General features: G+C 37.7%; 2 protein-coding genes across 2 annotated transcripts in view; both read right to left on the bottom strand.

Annotated features, from left to right (window-relative positions):
• Positions 1–516: 516 nt before the first annotated feature.
• Positions 517–11693, bottom strand: LOC127420172 (leucine-rich repeat-containing protein 38-like). Its single transcript, XM_051662223.1, has 3 exons — positions 11597–11693; positions 9942–11361; positions 517–1118 (listed from the first exon to the last, which is right to left on the bottom strand). The coding sequence occupies exons 2-3, from the start codon at positions 10567–10569 to the stop codon at positions 874–876; spliced, it is 873 nt and encodes a 290-aa protein (XP_051518183.1). The 5' UTR covers positions 10570–11361; positions 11597–11693; the 3' UTR covers positions 517–873.
• Positions 11694–23558: 11865 nt separating this feature from the next.
• The window catches only part of LOC127419681 (ephrin type-B receptor 2-like), a 108461-nt gene continuing 106758 nt past the window's right edge, over positions 23559–25261 (bottom strand). The window contains exon 16 of the mRNA XM_051661275.1: positions 23559–23964. Coding sequence (XP_051517235.1) covers positions 23856–23964 — 109 coding nt within the window. The 3' untranslated portion in view covers positions 23559–23855. The remainder of the gene's footprint in view (positions 23965–25261) is intronic.

The following is a 25261-nucleotide window of genomic DNA, read 5'->3' as shown; positions in this document are numbered from 1 at the left end:
TCTTTCTTCTAATGAACACAAACAAAGAGTTTTAGAAGAATATTTCAGCTCTGTAGGTCCTTACAATGCAAGTAAATGGTGACCAGACCTTTAAAGCTCCAAAAATCACATAAAGGCAGCATAAAAGTAATCTATATGTCTCCAGTGGTTTAATATATGTCTTCTGAAGCAATATAATAGGAGTGAGTGAGAAACAGATCAATATTTAAGTCTTTTTTAATACTTTAAATCTCCACTTTCACATTCTGAAAGTGAAAACGGAGATTTATAGTAAAAAAGGATTGAAATATTGATCTGTTTCTTACCCAAAGTTATTGCATCACTTCAGAAGACATATATTAAACCACTGGAGACATATAGATTACTTTTATGCTGCCTTTATGTGATTTTTGGAGCTTTAAAGGTCTGGTCACCATTTACTTGACCTACAGAGCTGAAATATTCTTCTAAAACTCTTTGTTTGTGTTCATTAGAAGAAAGAAAGATAGTCATGCATATCTGGGATGGCATGAGGGTGAGTAAATGAGAGAATTTTCATTTTTGGGTGAACCATCCCTTAATTCATATCTAGAATACAGGGGCATGAGACAGTGGTTACATAAAATGCATTTTCCGGAACAGTTTTCATTTTAAGGCTCAATTACATCATTGGTATTCAAGTATAAAAACATGATGCATCATTCAAGCATCATGGATAAAGGTTATGAATCGTGAGATGCAAGACGACTCTAGCAGCCACACCTTAGTCAAAGAGAGGCCTAAATTAGGATTCTTTTGTCATGGAAATAAGGTGGTTCACCTCTTCATCCAATCCCTTGGCTTCCACAGTGTGGTGCATTATGAGTAGTCTGTGGAAGGGGGTTTTGAGTTCCCTCATTCCTCTCCCTCCTCTTCATCTGTCCTTTTGGCTTTCAGCCGCTGGAAACAGTGGATCATGGATGCCAGAAAGAAACTGGCAATAATGGCTGCCACTGAGATACAAATCCCAGAAAAAATCACTATGAGATAATCAGTGAGAGTCAGCATTCCCCGGCATTCCCTGAAACTGTCCTCAGAAAGCACACTCAGTGACACCCGCTGCCCATCCACTGCAAGGGAGCACTCTATACCCTCTAAACCTGGAGAACGAGAAAGAGAAAGGGAAAAAGTCATTAAAACATATACAGGCTCTGAAAAGTGCAAGTAGGATTAAAATGCTTTGTACTGACAATTAAGCAATATCACGTGAGCAAGAGTGCTGTTAAACTATATCAGCGCTCTTGGTGGCTTAGCTTCGATAAATTATACTTTATAAACTCAGCAAAAAAAGAAACGTCCTCTCACTTTCAAATGCTTTTATTTTCAGCAGATTTAACATGTGTAAATATTTGTATGAACATAAAAAGATTCAACAACTAAGACATAAACTGAACAAGTTTCACAGACATGTGACTAACAGAAATAGAATAATGTGTCCCTGAAAAAAGGGGGGGTCAAAATCAGAAGTAATATTCAGTATCTGGTGTGGCCACCAGCTGCATTAAGTACTGCAGTGTATCTCCTCCTCATGGACTGCACCAGATTTGCCAGTTCTTGCTGTGAGATGTTACCCCACTCTTCCACCAAGGCACTTGCAAGTTCCCGGACATTTCTTGGGGGAATGGCCCTAGCCCTCACCCTCCGATCCAACAGGTCCCAGATGTGCTCAATGGGATTGAGATCCGGGCTCTTCGCTGGCCATGGCAGAACACTGACATTCCTGTCTTGAAGGAAATCATGCACAGAACGAGCAGTATGGCTGGTGGCATTGTCATGCTGGAGGGTCATGTCAGGATTAGCCTGCAGGAAGGGTACCACATGAGGGAGGAGGATGACTTCCCTGTAACGCACAGTGTTGAGATTGCCTGCAATGACAACAAGCCCAGTCCGATGATGCTGTGACACACCGCCCCAGACCATGACGGACCCTCCACCTCCAAATCGATCCCTCACCAGAGTACAGGCCTCGGTGTAACGCTCATTCCTTCGACGATAAACACGAGTCCGACCATCACCCCTGGTGAGACAAAACTGCGACTCGTCAGTGAAGAGCACTTTTTGCCAGTCCTGTCTGGTCCAGCGAAGTTGGGTTTGTGCCCATAGGCGACGTTGTAGCCGGTGATATCTGGTAAGGACCTGCCTTACAACAGGCCTACAAGCCCTCAGTCCAGCCTCTCTCAGCCTATTGCGGACAGTCTGAGCACTGATGGAGGGATTGTGCGTTCCTGGTGTAATTCGGGCAGTTGTCGTTGCCATCCTGTACCTGTCCCGCAGGTGTGATATTGAGATGTACCGATCCTGTGCAGGTGTTTTTACATGTGGTCTGCCACTGCGAGGACGATCAGCTGTCCTTCCTGTCTCCCTGTAGCGCTGTCTTAGGCGTCTCACAGTACGGACATTGCAATTTATTGCCCTGGCCACATCTGCAGTCCTCATGCCTCCATGCAGCATGCCTAAGGCACGTTTACGCAGATGAGCAGGGACCCTGGGAATCTTTCTTTTTGTGTTTTTCAGAGTCAGTAGAAAGGTCTCTTTAGTGTCCTAAGTTTTTATAACTGTGACCTTAATTACATACTGTCTGTAAGCTGTTAGTGTCTTAACGACTGTTCCACAGGTGCATGTTCATTAATTGTTTAAGGTTCATTGAACAAGCATGGAAAACATTGTTTAAACCCTTTACAATAAAGATCTGTAAAGTTATTTGTATTTCTACCAAATTATCTTGAAAATACAGTGTCTTGATAAAGGGACGTTTCTTTTTTGCTGAGTTTATGTGGATAAAATATTGAGTTCTGAACATTATAGTATATTTTCACATTAACTTCTTTCAATTAAAAATATTTTTTTCTCACCATACAACAAAGTATTTTTTGGTAAATAGTGCAAGGAACATTCAGTTTTGTCTCTCATGAGCAGGGTACAGTTACCGGAGTTGCAAGCATTTCCGATCCAGCTCACATGTCAGGTCACTAATGTCACAAGCATCCTCCGCTGCACAATATCATGCACAAACATTCTCTTTAAGTTTGAACGAAGCACCTCTTTCTCTTTCCTTCAACTTTTATTCACCATGTGAATATAGTGTATCATAACACAGTAATATAAGAGTTTACACACGTCTGCCTGCATGTCATCAAATTACATTAAAATGGCAATACAATCTGCACAAAAGTGTATACACAAACAATGCAAGCATTTGAATAACACACTGAAATACAAGGAAATGGTATTTTTTAAATAGTAAAAGGTAAGTATAGCTGTATAGCCATATCGTTTATTATACGTTCCAATTATCACCACCATCTCATTAAATTATGAAATGTGTAATTTCTGTGACACTAGAGTCCACTAAAATTAAAAATATTTTGTAGATCTCAATCTCATTAAATTTAACCACTTTTCTAATGGGCAAACTGCACATGGAATGAGGTCAAATGCATGTTTTTTCCACTTGGTTTGCAATGAAACACAGGGTGCTCATGAGGTTTGACAAGTCTGTTTAAAATCAGGTAGAACAAAAACAGCATCAATGAAAACCCAGCCACAACAGCGTTACCATTATGTAGCAACAAATTTGTCAAAACATAAATATTGAAATTATTAGTAATGCCCAAGCTTTGGATATTTCTTTAGATAATTAAACACCTTATGGAAAATGTACAGTCAGCTGGTCATTATCGCAATATAAACCCCGGGAGGGTGATCAGGGTCTTATGTAATCCATAAGAGGTTTATTTTGCAATAATGACTGGCTGATAGGACTTTATCCTGCTTATTACACAGCTGCTTACCAAATAAGTATCCTGCAATTAACCAATCAAAATAGAGTATTCCAAAGAAATGTACATTATCACAAATAATACACAGTAGCAGTAGTGTTGTCTAGCGCATACGCCATATGGCTACCAATATTTCACTGGGAAAAAAACATGAAGAAGCAGGCTATCTGATCTACTAAATCATATTATTTGTGATCTACACAAAAAAATTGTTTCTCATCTAAACTTGTTTTCTTTGATTTCGATTAATGTAATTCTCTCAAATCTGCATTCTACAAGATTACATTATGTAAGGAATAACTGACGATGGACCATTAAATTCTTAAAAAATAATGCACACCCGAGGTGGTAATGCAGTCACGACGTGAAGCGGAGTGGCTGTTACACCTCGGGTGTGCATTATTTTTCAATAATTCAATGGGCAATAATTCAAAGCATTTTGTGTATGTTCACCTAAAATGAGTAATGATACATATGGCCGCTAGAACAACAAGTAGGCTTTTGATCTGTAATTTTTCAATCAACTGAGGCGATGCCACAGCACTGTTGAGTGAATTGTGATTTGTTTTTTCATTTAAAAAGTGAACAGAGATTCTTTCTGAAAGTGCACATAACGGTGGGAGCACTGATCTGAAGGCACAGGGAAGATAGACGGTCTGACTGAGCTGAGCAACCAATTAGAACATTATTTTCAGTCATTATTGGATATTTGCTAACCAATCACATTTTCAGTTTCAGGAAGAGGCGGGACATTTCTAGAGTAATCATATCATAACTGCTGCTAAACGTGGACATACACTGCCAGGACAAATTTGTTGCATACTCTAAAATTTTGTTGGATTGACTTTAGCTTTGTTACGGCGCACATTCATCGTGGCATTGTTTCAACAACCTTATGCAACGTCACAATATTTATTTCCATCCAGAGTTGCATTAATTTTTGGCTGAGATCTTGTATTTATGATGTCTTCTCCAGCACATCCCAAAGTCTTTCAATGGGGTTAAGGTCAGGCCAATTCATGTGTGAAAATGATTCCTCGTGCTCCCTGAACCACTCTTTCACAATTTGAGCCCAATTAATTCGTCCTGGAATATGCCTGTGCTGTAAGGGAAGAAAAAAATCCATTGATGGGATGACCTGGTCATTCAGTACATTCAGATAGTCAGCTGACTTCATTTTATTGCCGGATAACATTGCTGAGCCTAGACCTGACCAACTGAAGCAACCCCAGATCATAACACTGCCTCCAGAGGCTTGTACAGTGGGCACTATGCATGAAGGGTGCATCGCTTCACGCGCTTCCTTTCTTACCCCAATGCGCCCATCGCTTTGGAATAGGGAAATCTGGACTTATCAGACCACATGACCATTTATATTGCTCCACTGTCCAATCTTTATGCTCCCTAACAAATTGAAGTCATTTTTTCTGAAGTTTATTCTGATTAGCTTCACTAAAAAGTGGCTTTCTTGTGGCTACACAGGTGTTCAGTCCCAATCCTGTAAGTTCTCGTCACATTGTGCTTGTGGAAATGCTCTTATTTTCACTATAAAACATAGCCGTGAGTGACTTCAAGTGTTTAAATGATCTCCGATCACGATCATTCAAGATTTTTTTCTGACCACATTTCTTCCATAAAGCTGACATTTCACCACTATCCTTACAGGTTTTAATAATGCGTTGGACAGTTCTTAACCCAATTCCAGTGATTTCAGCAATGTCCTTGTACTACACCACTGCACAGTAGCTAGTAGTTATTACTATACATAGATACCTTAATGTAATATAGACATATTATATTATCTCCCAATAATAAGTCACTGACTGAGTGTTATGGTATAAAAATATGTTGACAGTATGACAGTATCATCATCATCATTTGGAAATGTCTATGTCTAGCAATATCACGATGTTGCTGTGACTCACAAAATTCTTATTACATAACTGCAAGATAAGATGTGAGATGGGGTGCTTTCCATTTTTTTTCCCTCCCTTTCTCTCTCTCTCTCTCTCTCTTTAAGGGAAACATTTATTTGTTACATTTCCCTCTTTGCTTTGTATTTTGATTTTCACAGAGGGAGGTTTTAATCCCCTTTTAGCTGTTTGATCAACGGACATCAGATGACAGATTTAAAGCAGAACATCGCCTACGTAATATGGCCACGCAAACAGGCACAACAGAACAGCAGAGCTCCATTAACTGTGTTTACAATGAAAACCCCTTGTGATTCACAGTGGTTTTATGAGTAAAAATCATGCTGTAGGGGAGGGAAAAGATGAAAGGCATCTGTGGGATTTCCTAAGCTGTCTCTAATAAAAGAATTCTGTATTAAAATAATAATAAAAAGTATTCTCGTGAATAAATTCCAGAAGCCTCTATGTCACAATGTCACTCATACCACCATGTTTGTTCCTGTCATTGGCCAAAGTCAATTGACATCATCATCAAACGTGTGTGGCAACTAGTGTGTATGAGTCACTCCAACCAGAAGGGGTTTTCCACATGCAGGGGATTCAAAGACCTCAGCCTCCTTTGTTGGGTTGGTCACGTGGCCATTCGCCTAGCTCTAAATGCTCATCCAATTTTTTTTTTATATCACGCCAGAGGATCCGTGTTTCACACAGGAGCTCCCTCAGAGCGAAACACAAATCACCAACAAACACACACACACACACACACACACACACACACACACACACACACACATGCTTTTACCCATTTAGATAACTCTCACATTAGCCACAAACACAGACAAGACTAGTTACTGTATGTCTTTCCTGCTATCACTACATATGTGTAACTTGAGGATTGCACAGGACATGCCATATTTGTATGTTTTCAACAACAAAATTGAATCAAAACTTTGACTTTGCATTGTAATAAAACTTAATATATGAATCTAATATAATCATTATTGGGTTTCTCTATTTAGACTATGCTGGATTTATTCAACACATTTAACTGATGCATTCAAAATCCAGTATGAGTCTGAAAAAATATGACCTTACTTTTGCTATAATTACATCCTCTTTACAGTGCACATGTATTATGTTGTGCATCAGGGGTCTTCAGTCATTTTCAGGCCAAAAACCCCTTTGGTGGACAGAGAGAGAGAGATAGAGAGAGAGAGAGAGAGAGAGAGAGAGAGAGAGAGAGAGACAGACCCCTGTTACTGCATAAAATTGAGTGTTGCATTTTGATTCTGGCCTATAATAGCATGCTTATAGTACCATGTATGATGCTTACATTGCAGGGCCATTAAAATAATCATTACTGATGTACAGTCATTTCATACAATTAATAATAATAAATTCTGCTGTATTTAATGCAACTTTTATGCATCAATAAAATATTTAACTGAACTTAATCTAATTTGGTTGAAGTAAGCTTAATATTGTATTTTGATATAACACATTTTATTTTTCCCCCCACATAAATTTGTTTGAGAACAAACAATAATTGCAGTAACCACCTACAATACCACCACAGACCACCTGTTGAAGACCCCTGTCGTGCACAGTGAAGTTAAATACATGCTTTGTTAGCTCAAATGTAATACCTGATGCAATAACCTCTCAGGCTCTGTCTGATGACCTTTGAGGGTTGTTTAAAGGGTCATGTGCATACCTGTCACATACATGTATGCCACAATACATGCTTTGCTTGCACACTCAGTCCTGCACTGGTGGAAATCTTGGTTCTTGCCCCACAGCAACTGTCCAGTTACCTTGTAGGCAACTAAAAGTGTGCCAGAAGTGTGCTGTCATCAGTATTAGATTCAATGGTGGGCTAAATAATGGATGTAACGTGTTCATCCATACTCAAGTGCGAGAATGAAAACAGTGTCAGGAGTTAAAATTAGTGGCCCTAAATTAAAGACTACATTATGGTGGATTATGAGCTTTCAATGTCAAGTCAATGTGTTCTTCATAGAATATTTTATACTGTGTTAGTCATTCTTTTTAGAATTACAATTAAAAGACTATAGTATTTGAGCTAACCATCTAAAACTAGGTGAATGACAGTCTAAAACATTTTGACGCATTCTAAAAAAAAATTACTTTAGTAAGATGAAAATGAAAAATATGTCATCATTTACTCACCCCCATGTTGTTTCAATCCAGTATGACTTTCCATGGAACACAAAAGATGTTAAGCAGAGTGTTTCAGCCTCAGTCACCATTCACTTTCAGTGTTGGAATAAAGATGCAGAGAAAGTGAATAATTCTGCCTAATATCTTTTATTTTCCACTGAAAAAAAATAAAATAAAGTCATATGGGTTTTGGAACAACATGACGTTGAGTAAATGATGACAGAATTTTAATTTTTTGGTGAATTATCCCTACCTAGCATAGTTTTCTATTTTGTATCTTCCTAAATTTTAGTAATCACTTTTGGGTGAACTATCCATTTTTATAGTTATAGTTATCTACCTATTGTCTATCCCTCTCCAATTATCCCTACCTAGTGAATTATACCTAATGAGCACTACATTTTCTTTTTTCACTCATATATTGTCTAGGATCTAGGATATGTTCGTAAACTCCAAGCTAAATCCCAGGTCAGTGTATACTGTATGCTTTGCACCACTTCTTTAAATTAACTTAAAATTAATTAAATTCATGTTAAATTAACCAGTCCAGTTTCTATTATTCCTCTGAAAATGCATTCTGATTAAATGAGAACATTTAAAATAAAATAAAAAATTTAAATTAATTAAGACAAATATGATCTCAGACTCTTGCTTCAAATACAGGACTTGTAAACCCTTTTTAAGGTAAACCTAAAATGGTCTGAAGATTAAGCAAAACTTTTCCTTTAATCTAGAGTTTAATCAGATCAGGAGGTTTCACACTTATGACACAACAACTATGAAATAAACATGTCACGTTTCTGAAATTGTTTTGAAGATCTATGAATTCAGGCTTTAGAATGTCAATGTTTAATATCCCAACAAATATTTAATATAAAGCGCTTTAAATTTCATTTTAAGGGGCTTTGGGTTTTGCACAGGCAAAGTCAATACAATGTTGTGTTTGTAATTGGTTTAGGGGGGGACAAATCTACTACATGTGTTCCCAGCATTTGGTACAATATGCAACCAACAGAACATGTGCAACCTAAACCCAAACTAAATTTTTCATAGTGACATGTTCGTAACCTGCAACGCAATGTTCCATTAGTCTCTTAAACAGACACCAGGATTGAAAAGTGACCTGTGGTTCTAAGGGACAGTGAGGAATATGCACCCATACCAAGCTGCCAGGCTCAACCTGATCTTAACCTTGGACTAGGTGAGTGACCTAATCACCAAGGGATACTGTATCCAAGAGGGTACAATTCCCTCAATTTCCTTCTTTGTTTACCATTCAAATTAATGTCAACAGAGGACAAGAGAAGACATGAGATGCAAGACAAAATCAGAGAACATTTGTTACACGGCATATGTTTCAATAATTATGCACAAGATACATTTTCGCATATTCTAGTGATAACCTAGTGCCGGCTTCTTTATCTTGGTATGAACACATTCTCATGCATTATTCAGCAGTTTTAAGATGCAATAGCGGTATGTAATATCACAAGTGTAAGCTTTAAAAAGCTTTCGATAGAGAGATAAAAGACATTAAATAATTGAATTACTAGCCAATCATGTTAACTCTCCTAACAATGTATAAAGTTCCTGTGGCTCATCTGGTAAAGCAAGGTGTTAACAACAGCAAGGTTGTTGGTTCAATTCCCAGTGAACACACAATCTGAGAAAATGTATAACTAAAATGCACTTTAAGTTACTTTGAATAAAGGTGTCTGCTTAAATTTAAAGTAGTCTGAATTGTGAGCAACTGATGGGTCATAAGCATCTCTGTCCCAAATGAAAACACTCCACCCACATGCATGACTTACTTAGAATGAAGATCTTATGCATCAACACCCTTTCAATCTCAATATCATTGAGCCACTGAGGCAGAGAATGTGTTGATATTTTAGATCTGGAGGACCACAAAGAGCAGTGGTTCATGCACAGATCTACCTCCCTTGACATTTAGCATAATATCTCAGATAATTCCAGTTGATAATTCAATGAGTATGACATTGTATGGTTTAGAAGCACACAAAGGAAAGCAAGTTTTTAAGCAGCTTACCCATTGGGAGCTTGTGACGATTCTCCAACAGCCACAGAAAGAGTTTGGCAAAGTTACAGTTGCACACCCAGGGGTTCCCCTCCAAGCGTATCACCCGCAAAGAAGGCAACTGGCTCAACACCACAACGTCCAGCCCAGAGAGGGCATTTCTCTCCAGCTCCAGCTCTCGTAAAGAGGTGAGGCCCAAAAAGGCGTCCTTGCTGACCATGCTCAAAAAGGGGTTGTTGCCCAGTCGTAGCTTGATCAGGCTTCGGGACTCCTCGAAAGTCCCAGAGGGGATCTCAGTCAAGTTGTTACTCCCCAGGTCCAGATAGACCAACCTGGAGGATGTGCTCAGAGTCCCAGGCTCCAGCCTAGTGAGGGAGTTATTCCTCAGATCCAGGTAGACAAGATCGCTGTAGAGAACCAGGAAATCAGAGGGGACCCAGGGAATCCAGTTATTAGACAAAAGGAGTCTCCGCACGTCCAAAGGGATAGAGTCTGGTAGACGGGTGAGCCCTTGACCTGTGCAGTCCACAGTATGGTGGTCCGGACACAAGCAGCTGGATGGGCAGTTGTACCCCCAAATTAATAAGGTAGAGGACAGCAAGACAAGAAAAGGCTGAAGCCAGTGAACACATGAGAACATTGTCAAGAGGGAGAGAGGTGAAGGGGAGGTTTGGAGAGGGGCAGAGGAAAGGGGCTGGGGTAAAGGGTCGGGGGAAAGATACTAGGAAAGGGGATGGGGCATGTGGAGATGACAGCAGTCAGGGTTGTTGCGAAGGCATCTTTCCTTGTCTCCTAGATTGCAATCTAAAAGGGCTTGAGCAGCAGCAAGCGGCTACAAAGACACCAAGCTCTGTTTTCCAGGAGATCATGTAGCAGGCAGTGTGGCTCGTGTGGCAGCCCGCTGATTCTGAGCATGAAAGGGGAGGAGAGACTGCGATCAAGAGAATGTGGAGGAGAGAGAGAGAGATGCGAGGGATTAACAGAGAGGTAAACAGAGACGATTGAACCACAGACTGGGAAGCGCCGGGAGCATGGAGAAGGGAGGGAGAAGAGTGGGACGTGACATGAGGGGAGGTGTAGCTTGGTTGGTTTAACCCACAGTCTGACAGCGGGGGACGCGGAGAGCAATTCTGGTTCTTTAATTCAAATGTACACTACGTGCTGATCTCTATCTCGGTCCATATGCTTCTGTTCTTGATTGAGTGCCAGCTAAACATTTGACCCCAGTCTGTGTTTGTGACTCTTGTTCAGTCGTAGAGGAGCTAATGACTTGTTGATAATGGTTATCACATTTAATCACGTTCGCCTTCTTTTCAGTTGTCTGTTGTCTGGCGATTCAGATGGCGTAGTGTCTGAATCCATATTCCGGCTCCATTGCCATGGCGATGCATGTGAATATATACATGCGGCTGTGTGCATACAGATTACTGCCCTGGAAATAAGAGATTGTAAGAATCAAATAAGTGTATCTCAGTGAAGAAGATCACGTCTATCCATTGCATGTTACAGATCAGAAATTGCACACTGAATCTTCCAGCCCCCTCATAATGTCACACTTAAACAAGCGACAATCACAACTGTTTATATCCTTAAAATCACATGATTTCTAAAAGTCTGGAGCTGCATGTTCAAATGAATTTAAGGAATACAAAAGATTTTGACAGTACCTCTGTCTAGTGCACTCATAAAAGCAGTCATTACTCATCGGTTTTCCAGCTGTTGTTGTTTATTTTTGTCCCTCTGTGGTCTGAAATCATGTTTACTCCTGTGCTGCTGTAAATCTCCAGGCAAACAGAACTCACGCTGTGACCGCAGACAGCTTTCCTCTTACATCACAAGTGCTGGAGAGTGGCGTGGCACTGACCAATGGAATTACACTAAAGTCCCATAGGTCATATGGTACCCTTGACCTTTCTAATAAACAGTAACATGAAACGAGACATGTCTCTGACCCTTACCAATCTGTTATTGACACTTATTTAAATCTTTAAAAAAAATAAAAAATAAACTTGTCTAAAATGTTACTCTTACCTTTGTCCCTGTAAAAGAAACATGCAGGTTCTAAATGTCAAGTTCATTAGTGGAAAGGAGTTAAGTCCAGGATATCTTCTCAGTGGGGCATTTGGCAGTGTCAGAAAAGCCACACAGATTTTCCATTCACAACTAAAGTCTGAGACATGAATAAATGATAAATATCATGAGCAACATGCTGTTTGACACAGTGGGCTTGTGGATTACACACAACAGGGAAGGACAAAAACGAAACTTTTTGTAGTCTTAAAGGGATAATTCACACAAAAATGTAAATTCTGTTGTCGTTTACTCATTCGACCCTGTTTTTCCATTTTTTTTACGAAGTAAATGGTGACTGAGGGTGTCAGTCATTAACATACTTCCTAGCATATCTTTTTGTTATAAGAAAGAAATTCATACATATTTAGAACAACACACTCTCACATCCATTCAGCGACTTTTTGCCTGTGCCACTAAAACACCCTCCTTGGTAAGTTTCCTCTATGACCAAAACGTCACCTTTTGTCCATATTTCGAATGTCCCCCTGATGCCATATTCAACTCATTTCAGAGGATTTCAACACTTTACCTAAGGCAACATTTTTAAATTAAATTAATGGATAATTCTGTCCCCATTTACTCATAGCTTTATTTTATTTGTATTTCTTATTCGCTCATTTTTTTGTTTGAAAAGCATTATAAAAAATAATCCATGCTATCTGTGCATTGTATTCTAGCTCTTCTGATGTTGTGTGATCGCTTTGTGTAAGAAACAGATCAAAATGTAAGGCTTTATGCAACTTTCAGTGTCCCCATCCGCCGTAACCCTCAAATACCGTGCTCATTTAAACATTCAAAATTTCCACCTTAACAAGCACTTCAGTCATTCAAACGTAAGAGTGTTTTTTCTTTTGGTCTTGGAGCAAATGGGTAAGTGTAAGGGTAATATTCGCTGTGATCTCCCATTCACTCCCATTTTCCGCTGTTGAAGTTTACCCTGCGAACGTTTACTTCCGCCTTCCAAAACCCGGAGTGTGAAAAAGGTCTATTGCGACATTCTAATGTTTGGATGTATATTTCTGAATGATGTGTCTGCTTTCACAGAGAGGAAGAAGTTTTAAATTGTGGTACCTCACAATAAGCTAGCCTATATTGTGTGGTTTCAGAGTCATTTGGAATACTTTTATAGTCCATTTTAGAATAAATTATTGTGAATGAACTTATATCTGCTTATTACATCTTTTAAATTTTTGTTATTATTGGTTAGGTTAAGGTGTATGGGTGGAGTTAAGTGTTTAAAATGATATATATTCAGGGTTGGGAAGTAATGAAATACATGTAACAGGATTACGTATTTAAAATACAAAATATAAGTAACTATTCCACTACAGTTACAATTTAAATCATTGATAATTAGAATACAGTTACATTCAAAAAGTATTTTGATTACTGAAGAGATTACTTTGCATTTTATTGTCATTTGTTTCATTTAATATTTAGTCCTTTCAGATGGAAAACATTTATACAAATAAATGATGCGATCCAAAGTGCATTTGAACAGCGGTGAAACACTTTCTTATGATGAGCAGACAGAGAAGTAAGTCTGAAATAAGTTTGGAGCAGAAGAAATAGAAATAAACCTTGTGTAAATTGTCAGCTTTACGCTAAGCTAAAATTATATTTCTAGCCATTTTACATGCACGTGTTACCAGACACGATCATATTTTTTATCAAGAAAATTCACGTTGGATCATAATTTCTTTTTTTCTAGTAAGACCTTTGATATTAGGGCAAAAATTCTTATTCTTGATAATAATTTTTGTATTGTTTTCCTGTAAAAATATCTAAAAATCCTTAAAACAAATTCAGTTTGATTAATCTTGTTTTAGAAACAACACTGCATAAGATATTTAGGTTTTTCAGAGAATGTATTTTTAACATGTGTATTTTGTCTTACTGTACTGGCAGAGTTTTAATAGTCAAAACAAAAAAATCTACCAGTGCTGGAGAAGTAATCCAAAGTATTTAGAATATGTTACTGACCTTGAGTAATCTAACGAAATATGTTATAGATTACATTATACAGCATGTATTCTGTAATATGTAGTGGAATACATTTCAAAAGTAATCCTCCCAACCCTGTATATATTATAGTGTAATGTAAATAAAATAATTTTGACTACATTTACCTGCCTGTTACATGTTTTATATTAGAGTATAAGTGGTTAGGTTTAGGAGTGGTCTTGGGTTAGGGGCTCTAAAATATAATTATGATAGTTTAAAGTAACCAAAGTTATCTATTTATAGTATACATATTGCGTGGTTAAAGCTGCACTATGTAAGATTTTTAGGTTAAAAATGAACAAATTGACATTATTGATTAAGTACATAAACAAACATTTTCTAATGTAAACATGTATCAAACATACAGTATAAATATATGTAGGCCTATTGTCCTTGTGAAAACTTGAGCTCCTGAAATAATAATGTATAGACGGAAGTATTGGCTACTTTTTAGAAGTTAGCCTGTATTCTGAATTCTTAATGCTTTAGAGACCTAAACATTTTTTGTGAAAGTATACATTGCGTGTAGGGTGTTTCTTATGGAAACCGCGTAGGCTATTCACAATGCAAGTTACGCAATGTGTATTCTGACGTGCGCGTTGCTTCATTGTGTAGATGTAAGTTGTTCCATTAATGTTGTGGATATATTGATGAATCTCGGGTATAAATAGGATGCATTTGAATTAGGTATTTTACCCCGTTTTAAAGCGGTTAATTTTGCCGGTGTTATCGTGTTCAACTCACACAGCTCAAGCGAAGAAATCCCTAACATAGCCTACTGGATTCATGGATTAGATGAATCCATATCCTATCTAATATTTTTTTCCAGCCTATATACAAATTCTCAAAAAGTTTCTTCCTCTGTTTATATCTTGCGCTGTTAATATCTTGCAGTATCCTTTTTAGCATCATATTTTTGTCAACAGTATATTTTAATAAAATCATTTAATAATCTTCATGATGCGCCTTTTTTGTCTCATCTGTGTTATCGTTGACGAAATTAAAAAACCTTGTCAACAAACGTTTTTGTCTGATTTCATTGACGAGATTAATAATATAATGTTATTTATCTTCACCAAAGCAAGTAATATTTCATTTTTAAATGTTTAATCGTTTAACATAATAATAGCAACATGAAAATAGCACGTCATGACTCCAGCTCTGAATATCTTCCAGTCATGATCACACACAGGCAATAAGCTCAAATCACGAGATTCATCTGCCAGAGCAGTAGTGTCGAAACATGACGGATGTAAAGTGTTCTTACGCAAATTGCTTGCAATTTTAAATTTCAACCACAGATGTCACTAGAGAGATCAAAGTTCCATAGTGCACTCAAAATAAATCTAAAGCTTGCTGAGCCTATATGATGAAATTGTCCAAACTGAGGTGAAAACAGAATGACAAGGACGTTTTCATGATGCCGGCTAAAAGTCAATACATTGACGCCTTCATCATGAGACTGCCCCATTTGAAACAACATGAGGGTGAACTATACTTTTTTAAACATATCTTTCATGCAAGACATTGGAATGTTGATAATGTTGTCTCTTTCCAGAACCAAACTATTAATCGTCAAGGACAGTGCATGACAGGCATAGTGGAGAAGAAGGTCCAGTCTGGATTCTTCCACCAGGGTCTTTAAAGAGAAAGAAAACATTAGACAGTCATGCCACGTGTGAGTTATGTGTGTTGGTAGATGGGTTTATGAGAAGACAGCATGCTAGTGTACTCAAAAAAAGCACCCGTCAACAAAGACTCAGGACATGGTGACACACTTTTTATTCCAGGTGCATTCTGGGCACTCAGTCTAGATGATCCTCAGCAACATACCCAGGAGCAAAATAGTGTCACCCTGCTGGAACCTTTGCAATGTTGAGACAACTGGGCCAAAAAAGGTCTGAGTTTAAAAAAGCACTGATGGTCACAAAATATGAATGTCTCAAAAACTAGGACACCCACACAAATGCACGGCATCGAAGTCTTAACTACAATGAATCAACAAAACTCAGCCTGATCATTAAAGCACTTTCAGTCACAACAGTGCTTACAAATTCGATTTGTGTGGACATCTGCAATAACATTTTACAGTGTACACAGCCACATATTCTGTACACATTACTGGATTACAATGTTATTGTACTTTTGGTGTTGTGGTGGCTAATTTCACTGGGATTAAATATGCACACTGATGTCCACTGCAGCCAGGGAGGCGATACTAGAGTTATCAGATGGGCCTGACAGACTTTGATCCTGTTTCACGGATTAGCTGTTGCTGTGTGTGTTTACTTGACCCCTATTTGTCAAGACTACAAGTGCAAAACTGACAGGGCAATGTGTTGATAGCACTTTCCTGAGAAAACAGCCTACAGACTTTTTACTTATAGTTGTCTCTGCACATTAAGATGGTATAATGTGCCCCCCCATAATGTTCACATCAACCATCAGAATAGAGGAAAAATGTATTCTCAGTGATTTCGACCGTGACATGATTGTTGGTGCCACACGGGCTGGTTTGAGTATTTATGTAACTGCTGATCTCCTGGGATTTTCACACACAACAGTCTCTAGAGTTTACTCAGAATGGTGCCAAAAACAAAAAAACATCCAGTGTGGACGGAAATGCCTTGTTGATGAGAGAGGTCAATGGAGAATGGCCAGACTGGTTTGAGCTGACAGAAAGGCTATGGTAACTCAGATAACCACTCTGTACAATTGTAGTGAGCAGAACAGCATCTTAGAATGCACAACTCATCGAACCTTGAGGCAGATGGGATACAACAGCAGAGACCACATCGGGCACTTTATTAGGACCATAGTGTTCCCTAATAAAGTGCTCATTGAGTGTAGCTGTATAAAGGTCCTATATCACTAATGGTCACAATTCGTCAACTGAATGATAAACACCAATGTAAACGACAGTAATTGAAGAGACTAGCTGAATCAGTCTACCTTCATAGCCTCGTTTACATTCCTGTCAAAAAGTAAATATGGCGCTACTAACATAACTCTTTGAAAAAAATCCATTACTCTCACTTGAACAATTTAGCACACACACTGTATTTCCTCCCCGCTACCAAACTAACAGTGCTTCATTTGCATTTTTTTAAACCACAATTTTCACAAAAGGCCTTTAGCCCCAACAACATGAGGGCGTTGAACAAAACTGAAAATCATAAACAGGTCTTTTGTATCAACATATATCTCATTATTTCAGGGATTCTCATTATCTACATCTGCAAAATATTAATAATGACTAAATGTTAGATTAAAAAAAATACCTCAAAATAAATGTTTTGTTACTGCTCGCGCTGCAGTTATGGACCAGGGCAATGTAGTGTTTCTACATGTTGCTAATCTCCAAGTACTCCTCGTTGCAGACTGTAGCGCGATGACGTAGTGGATCTCATCCGATGCGTATTGGAATTTAGTGACATAGTGGATGTTTTAATGTGCAGGCGTATTCACATTTTAATGTTTTGTTTCATTACTGTAGCGTACTTATCAGTCATTAATATATTGTATATTCATATAACCCCCCCCCCCCACACACACACTTATATATTAGGGCTGCAAAATTAATTAATTAATCAGCACTGTGGCAGCAGTGGAGTCATTCAAGTTCCTGGGCACTACCATCTCGGCCCAGCAGAGGTTGTACTTACTTCGCCAGCTGAGGAAGTTCAACCTGTCACAGGCGCTGCTGATACAGTTCTACTCAGCAGTCACTGAGTCTGTCCTCTGCACTTCAATAACTGTCTGGTTTGGTTCAGCTACCAAGTCAGACATCAGAATACTTCAAAGGATAGTTTGGACTGCTGAGAGGATTATTGGCACTCCGCTACCCACCCTGCTAGAACTGAACACATCCAGAGTGACAAAAGGGCTGGTAAAATCACTCTTGACCCCATTCACCCAGCACACTTCCTCTTCGAACTGTTGCCCTCTGGCCGGAGCTACTGAGCACCAGAACAGCCAGACACCGGAACAGTTTTTTCCCTCAGGCTTTACACCTCCTGCCCCCAAATACTTTCCTTTTGTCAGTACAACCATGTGTTATATTCAATCCAACCGCTCCTACTTATATCCATATTTCAGTTATATTCTTTAACATATCCTACCTCTTCTTCAATACATTACATCACCTGCACATATCTGTATATCAAATATTCTAACAACATTATTGCTCTATTGTATATTTTATTGTTTTATTTTTATGTCACTATATGTATATATGTTTAAATGTATATGTTTGTATGTATGCACTGTATATAGGGTTGCATTTGCACTGGAAGCTTCTGTCACCATGACAAATTCCTTGTGTGTGTAAGCATACTTAGCAATAAAGCTCATTCTGATAATTAAAATAAAATCGCGGTATGACATTGTGCGATTATTTAACTGCAAAGGGCTACAACGATGTAATTAAATTAACAGATAAATCAAGCTGTTCGCTTCAAAGTCTATGCACGCTGCTCTGTCCTGTCTGTATAGTGATACGCATTATTACAGTGCATTCAAAGCGGATCTGTGCTCCACAACTCCATGTTCCATGTGCTCCAGATTCACTTTTGCAAACTTCCATGTATGTTTGACCACTACATGTTAATATACAAATACAAACAATTCACCCCATGACATTAATGTACAGAGGAGATGTTAAAATGAGGAGCACACTACAGTGAAGTGTATATTGCTTAATTTATATTTTTGTTTTCTGTGGGTGAAGAGGAAAAACAAGTAATTTACGAAATCCATGGTTATGACCATTTTTAAAAGCTAAACTATATTAAACTAATTTATCAGTGTAATACTTTAATACTAAGTAATAATGTACTCAGTGTAACGCATAAAAACCAAAACATCCACTACGTCACCAAAGTCCTCTGCGCAGAGGATTAGATCCGCTACGTCATCGCGCTACAGTCTGCAGCAAGAACCCTCTCAGGTTCGTAGATCGAGATATCATTTCGCAGCCCATAGTTCCCCCTGGTGGTCTCGAGATGCCAGGCCTATATCCACAACCCAGACTCACAAAATTATGACGAGGAATGAATTTTTTTTTTTTTTTTTTTTTTAAATAGAAAATAAATAAATAAATCACATTTCAGTCTTAAAGAAAGAACATAACTGGCACATGACCCATGATGACACTGACCCTTGCTCCTTTTTTTTACTGAAGGAAAACATGACGGGCCACAAATTTTCTTTCATAGAAAATAAACCAATAGCAATACTACAAATTATTCAACTGTGACATCATTCACAGGGTTACAGTAAATTTACATGTATACAAAATCCAGAGCCTCCTGCTTCACTCACAGTAGTCATAGCAGACAGTGTGGTGTGTGTGTGTGAGACAGGTTAACATCAATTAAAGTGTACATGACCCAATCCACAGCCATATATTCATAGCACAAAAAAATTATATTTGATCAAATTGAGGGTGGAAAAGAAATATTTGACACAGTACAATTAAAATGGTAAAAAATAAAGAAATAAGATATACATTAGGTTTTTTTTCTTCTAATATATTAACATATATACATCTTTTTCATTACTGCTCTGTCCTCCATATATTACGGTAATGACACATGTTTAAACCAAATAATACTTCAATCACAAGGACAGGCCACAGGACAGTCAGTCATGCGCCTGAAATTAAAATAGGTTTGTTAATTCCCTTTATATAAAGTTGTTTTGATGCCTAGTGCAGGGCCATTAATTAAAAATGATGAAAATCCAATAAGGTAATATAATGCTTACAAAACATTGCACTATCAAGCATTTTACATACTGTATATAGTGGCCCCAAAACGTGTATGGACACTTAATCCATAATTAAGTATGTATACATGTCTTTGCATTGTATAACATTTCACAAAAAGAAAAATGAGTTTGTTAGTTTCAAATGATAAAACTAAAGATGTATTGTTCAAAATTTGACACTTTATGGTTGTCTGGCTGGTTATTCTGTTAGAAACTTCCTACATCAAATTACCTTGGGACCAGTTGTTTAAAAGTACTTGAAAAAAATGGCTAAGAAATGTGAAGTAGACACGTTAGATAGCTACCCCAAACTCTTCAACATCCACATTTCAAGGTACATTAAAATCATGTAATACAGAAATGGGCATCTGTACTTACATTTTTTTTTGGACAGTTATGAGTTTATCAGACAAAGCTTTACACAAAGTTAGGAAACAATGGCCTGTTTTACTTTATAAGACTGTGCCAAATGGGGAAAAACAAGAAAAGGTTGGTTAAAGAGGTATTAGTGTTGCAAGACAGATTGAACCAAAAATACCTCTATGCTAGGCATGACAATTCGACCTATTAAGAACATAAGTTTCTCCATACATGTGAAAAGAGTTTAGACGTGGAAGACCAATTAACAAGCAGAAAGGAAGCACATTCACTTTAAGAGAGACAGACTGTCACAGTGTCAACTCAACAACTAGAACTGCTGACTAGAAGAGCAACTGACTAGAACTACTTATTAACCAACACTGTACGGAAACAACAAACAAGCAAACATGTATTTTGTAAGGTACTTTACAATAATGCTAAATATGTAAGTTATGTAAAAAAGTGTCAAAGATTAAAAAAAACACCTGTCCATTTCTAAAAATTCTCAGAGGCCTGGCCGGTCTAATTATTCTTTGCCACACCATTACATTTCAAATAAACTGCACAAAACTAATGTATACTAATAACAGAACATCTTGGTATTACAATTCATAATTCCTTATTATAAAACATATCCTTTAAGGAAACAACTTCAAGTGTTCTGTAATGTGTCATTAGGTTTCCCAAAGATTGTTTCTCCTTTTTATCCTTCAAGTTTCATCAGATGCCTTCTTGTGTGATGGCAGCTTTTGAACAAGAGCAATACGTAATACTACTTCATATGAAGAACAATACAAAATACAAATGTATGCATATATACATATCATTATACAGAATGTATGTTTATTCACGACCATTCAAAAGTTTGGACAGCTTTGACAGAATTAGTTTCTCATTATTTTAATAACCTTTTGAACTAAAGGCTTATGCTGAAATGTTTGAAATTAGTTTTGCAATATAAATTGTGCAAATGAATTTCTTTCCAAATGTAAAATTCAAACATAAAATTTGAAATGGATGAGCTGGAGTAGATAGTAAAGGAGTGTGAACAGCTGTAATTAAGACAGACAAAGGGTGGCTATTTGGAATAAGCTAAAATATAAAATTTTATGTTTTGATTCGTCACTACATAATTCCCATACTTCCATTTGTGTTTTTTTTTTTAATAGTTTTGATGACTTTACTATTATTCTAAAATGAGAAAGGTGAGTAGATGTGTCCAAACTCTGACTGGTGACGTATACATGCACATAAGGTGCTGTCAAAACATCAACATAAGAACGGGGGGAAAAAAACCATGAAAACATTTTCAAAACATGACACGATGAAAAATTAACTGCAATATTTACCTTGCCACTAATGTACTCATACTAACATTGGGATAAAATGTAACACCAGTAAATATCAAAGTAAAATCTGGCCTGCACCTCTATTAAATTCTACTGGCAGGCTCTGTGATCGAATCAGAACATGAAGTGCTTACGATATACAGTATGTGCATGACAAAACATCTGTAGTACAACACTGGTGCATGATTATATGGTAATTCAGTAAGAAATTATGTTAAAAAGTACAAAACAAATAAATTAAACTCATGAAGCAAATAAAAAAGATCAATTGCAATATTTCATACAAAGAAAATACTGAACCAGTATTGGACTCTTTGTCTAACATTCACAGCTGAATTTCTGTAAGAGTCCTCATATTGGCAAGAGCTACCAGCTCAAGATCCATCACAGGGATCATTCCTCATCATACATGAGAATCACATATGCATAATTTGTTTTTTCGGTTTTCTTCACTACTAGTCCATAGTCCATTTCAAATGCACACCAATACAACATTTTTATTTTCATGATTCATGGTTGTGATTCCAAACCATATCACAAGAGAAAAAAGGGCAATAGGCTCAGAAGTTGTTGTTTGTGTAGTCTTTTAAACGGTAGCCTTTCCATTAGATTTATCCACAAAACTAACAGCACGTTACCAATAAAATAATATGTTATAATGGCTACATTTACATGCATGAACACACATGAATCTTTTAAACCCTATTATTCTGCATATGGTAATGTTCTGACTACTTATACTTCAAATATGACAATATCCTGATAAAGATTGCAATTGCGTTTTTTATTTTAAAAATAAAATGGGAGAAATTTGTAATATAATATATATATATACACAGTTGAAGTCAGAAGTTTACATACACTTAGGTTGAATTCATTAAAACTCATGTTTTAACCACTCCACAGATTTAATATTAGCAAACTATAGTTTTGGCAAGTCATTTAGAACATCTACTTTGTGTGTGACAAGTAATTTTTCCAACAATTGTTTACAGACAGATTGTTGCACTTTTAATTGACTATATCACAATTCCAGTGGGTCAGAAATGTACATACACTAAGTTAACTGTGCCTTAAAGCAAAATTCCAGAAAATGATGTCAAGCCTTTAGACAATTAGCTTCTGATAAGAGGTGTACAGAATTGGAGGTGTACCTGTGGATGTATTTTAAGGCCTACCATCAAACTCAGTGCCTCTTTGCTTGACATCAATGTAAGCAAGTTCCAAATGCCTGAAGGTACCGCGTTCATCTGTACAAACAATAGTACGCAAGAATAAACACCATGGGACCATGCAGCCATCATACAGCTCAGGAAGGAGACACATTCTGTCTCCTAGAGATGCACGTAGTTTGGTGCGAAAAGTGCAAATTAATCCCAGAACAACAGCAAATGACCTTGAAGATGGAGGAAACAGGTAGACACGTATCTATATCCACAGTAAAACGAGCCCTATATCGACATATCCTGAATGGCTGCTCAGCAAGGAAAAAGCCTATGCTCCAAAACTGCCATAAAACAAGTTTCATCCTACAAACCTGACTCAGTTACACCAGTTCTGTCTGGAGGAATTGGCCAAAATTCCAGCAACTTATTGTGAGAAGCTTGTGGAAGGCTACCTAAAACGTTTGACCCAAGTTAAACAATTTAAAGGCAATGCTACCAAATACTAACAAAGTGTATGTAAATGTCTGACCCACTGGGAATGTGATGAAAGAAATAAGATGAAATAAATAATTCTCTCTACTATTATTCTGACATTTCACATTCTTAAAATAAAGTAGTGATCCTAACTGACCTAAGACAGGCAATGTTTTCTACGATTAAATGTAAGGAATTGTGAAAAAGTGAGTTTAAATGTATTTGGCTAAGGTGTAGGTAAACTTCTGACTTCAACTGTTTATATATATATATATATATATATATATATATATATATATATATATATATATATATATATTTTTTTTTTTTTTTTTTTTCTTAATTTGCAAGTAATACATGCCTTATTTGAAATACTGCAAAGTCACAGATAATACTGGAATATACTGTAAACTTGCATGTAAATGCAGCCTGAATTACATTTATGTATAACTGTTGATTGCTAAGAAATCATATGCCATTGGAAAGGCTTCAGCTTGCCTACAGTGTGCTGGTGGTTTATGGAGTGTAGATAGTGTGCAAGAAGGCCCTGTAGGGATGTTCCTTTCTGGGTACATCATTCCCTTTTGGGAAACTGTTCTCGACCATCCCCTGAGAAAGCAACTACTGCTGAGCTCTGGACACAGGGCTTGCTGAGAGGGTGTCTTTCTAAAAGGAGGACCAGTTTAAGGGTCCGGCATGCACAGGCTGGTCCCGTCCTCTACTCCTAAGAGTCAAACCTCCACAGACTGGATCTGGTTCATTTGGGCTCGCATCATCTGCACACTGTTAAGAATCTTCTTCTGGTGGCCTGCTAGGCTGACTCCAACCCTCAGGATATCACTATAAGGAAAGAAAGAGTGAATTATTGGCTGCCAAGTGCATGAAACCAAAATTCAAGAGACATTTAAAAACCAAACACTTAGTTTTGCATAGTGTTAAACCTATGCAGGCTGTGGTAATATTAATACAGTTCATGTTTCATTTTTTTAAAGGATATATATATATATATATATATATATATTTTACTTTTGTACAATAAAACCAACTTTGGTACTAATGTAGCCACTTTATGTCCAACTTAACCTCCTAAGACCAGAGCGTGACTGCTGTGTGCATTTACCATTTCCATTTTTGATTTGTAACTAGTAGCACCTAATAAACATGCAAGCAAACAAACAAAAAATTCTAGAGCAAAAAAAATTCAAAGAAATTGGGCCTGGGTAGCTCAGTGGTAAAATACGCTGGCTTTCCGAGCCCCTAGCTCCAACTCAGCCCTCTGAACCTCTGGCTCCAGCTTGGTCCTCCGAGCCTGCAGCGTCACCCTGGCTCTCCATCCCTCCGGCTCTGCCTTGGTCTCAAGCCTCCCTGACTTTGCCTTGTTCCTCTGCTCCCCTTGTGCACCTTGAACTGCATATTTCCCCCTTCCCCCCACACCCCATGGACAATTTGTTTTTTGTGTAGTGTCTGGAATCCGCTCCTTAAAGGGGGGCTCTGTCATGTGTTCCCTGTTTTTGTCTAGACTTTTATGTTGTAATTCTTTAGTTCCCCGTTCCTGTTTCCTGTGTTACTTTTGTAGTGCTTTGTAGTTTTATTTCATTATTGGTTCTCCCTGATTGTTTCCCCAGGTGTTCCTCGTTCCCTGATTGTTTCCCCAGGTGTTCCTTGTTTTCCCTTGTGTATTTAAGCCCTTGTTTCCCCTGGTTAGTTTGTCAGTCTTTGCATGTATTGTTTGATGCTCTGTGCTTGGTTCCCTGTGCTTTGTTTTCTTATGTTCTCAGTTACTTTGTTCATCTTTGTTTTTTATTTGATTTGATTTAAAAAATGTCTATAGCTTGATATTTAAAATTTCACAATTTAGTCCATCTGTACACATACAGTATATTGCCATCAATTTTTAGGATTTTTTTTGGAACCCCTGGAGTTCACTAGTTCGAGTGACTCCAGCCAGGTCTCCTAAGCAACCAAATTGGGAGGGTAGAGTCACATGGGGTAACCTCCTCGTGGTCACTATAATGTGGTTGGTTCTCGGTGGGGCGCGTGGTGAGTTGAGCATGGTTGCCGCGGTGGATGGCGTGAAGCCTCCACACGCGCTATGTCTCTGTGGCAATGCGCTCAACGAGCCACGTGATAAGATGCG

This window comes from Myxocyprinus asiaticus, chromosome 29 (genome assembly GCF_019703515.2).
Source record: "Myxocyprinus asiaticus isolate MX2 ecotype Aquarium Trade chromosome 29, UBuf_Myxa_2, whole genome shotgun sequence".
NCBI classification, from domain to species: Eukaryota; Metazoa; Chordata; class Actinopteri; order Cypriniformes; family Catostomidae; genus Myxocyprinus; species Myxocyprinus asiaticus.
The sequence above is the reverse complement of the archived record's forward strand: the minus strand, read 5'-3'. Positions and strand labels throughout refer to the sequence as shown.

Coding starts and splice junctions, on each gene's coding strand:
- LOC127420172 (XM_051662223.1), bottom strand. CDS start 10,569: ATGTTCTCATGTGTTCACTGGCTTCAGCCTTTTCTTGTCTTGCTGTCC. Junction 1,119..9,941: donor TCGTCACAAGCTCCCAATGG/GTAAGCTGCTTA, acceptor CTCGTTCTCCAG/GTTTAGAGGGTATAGAGTGC.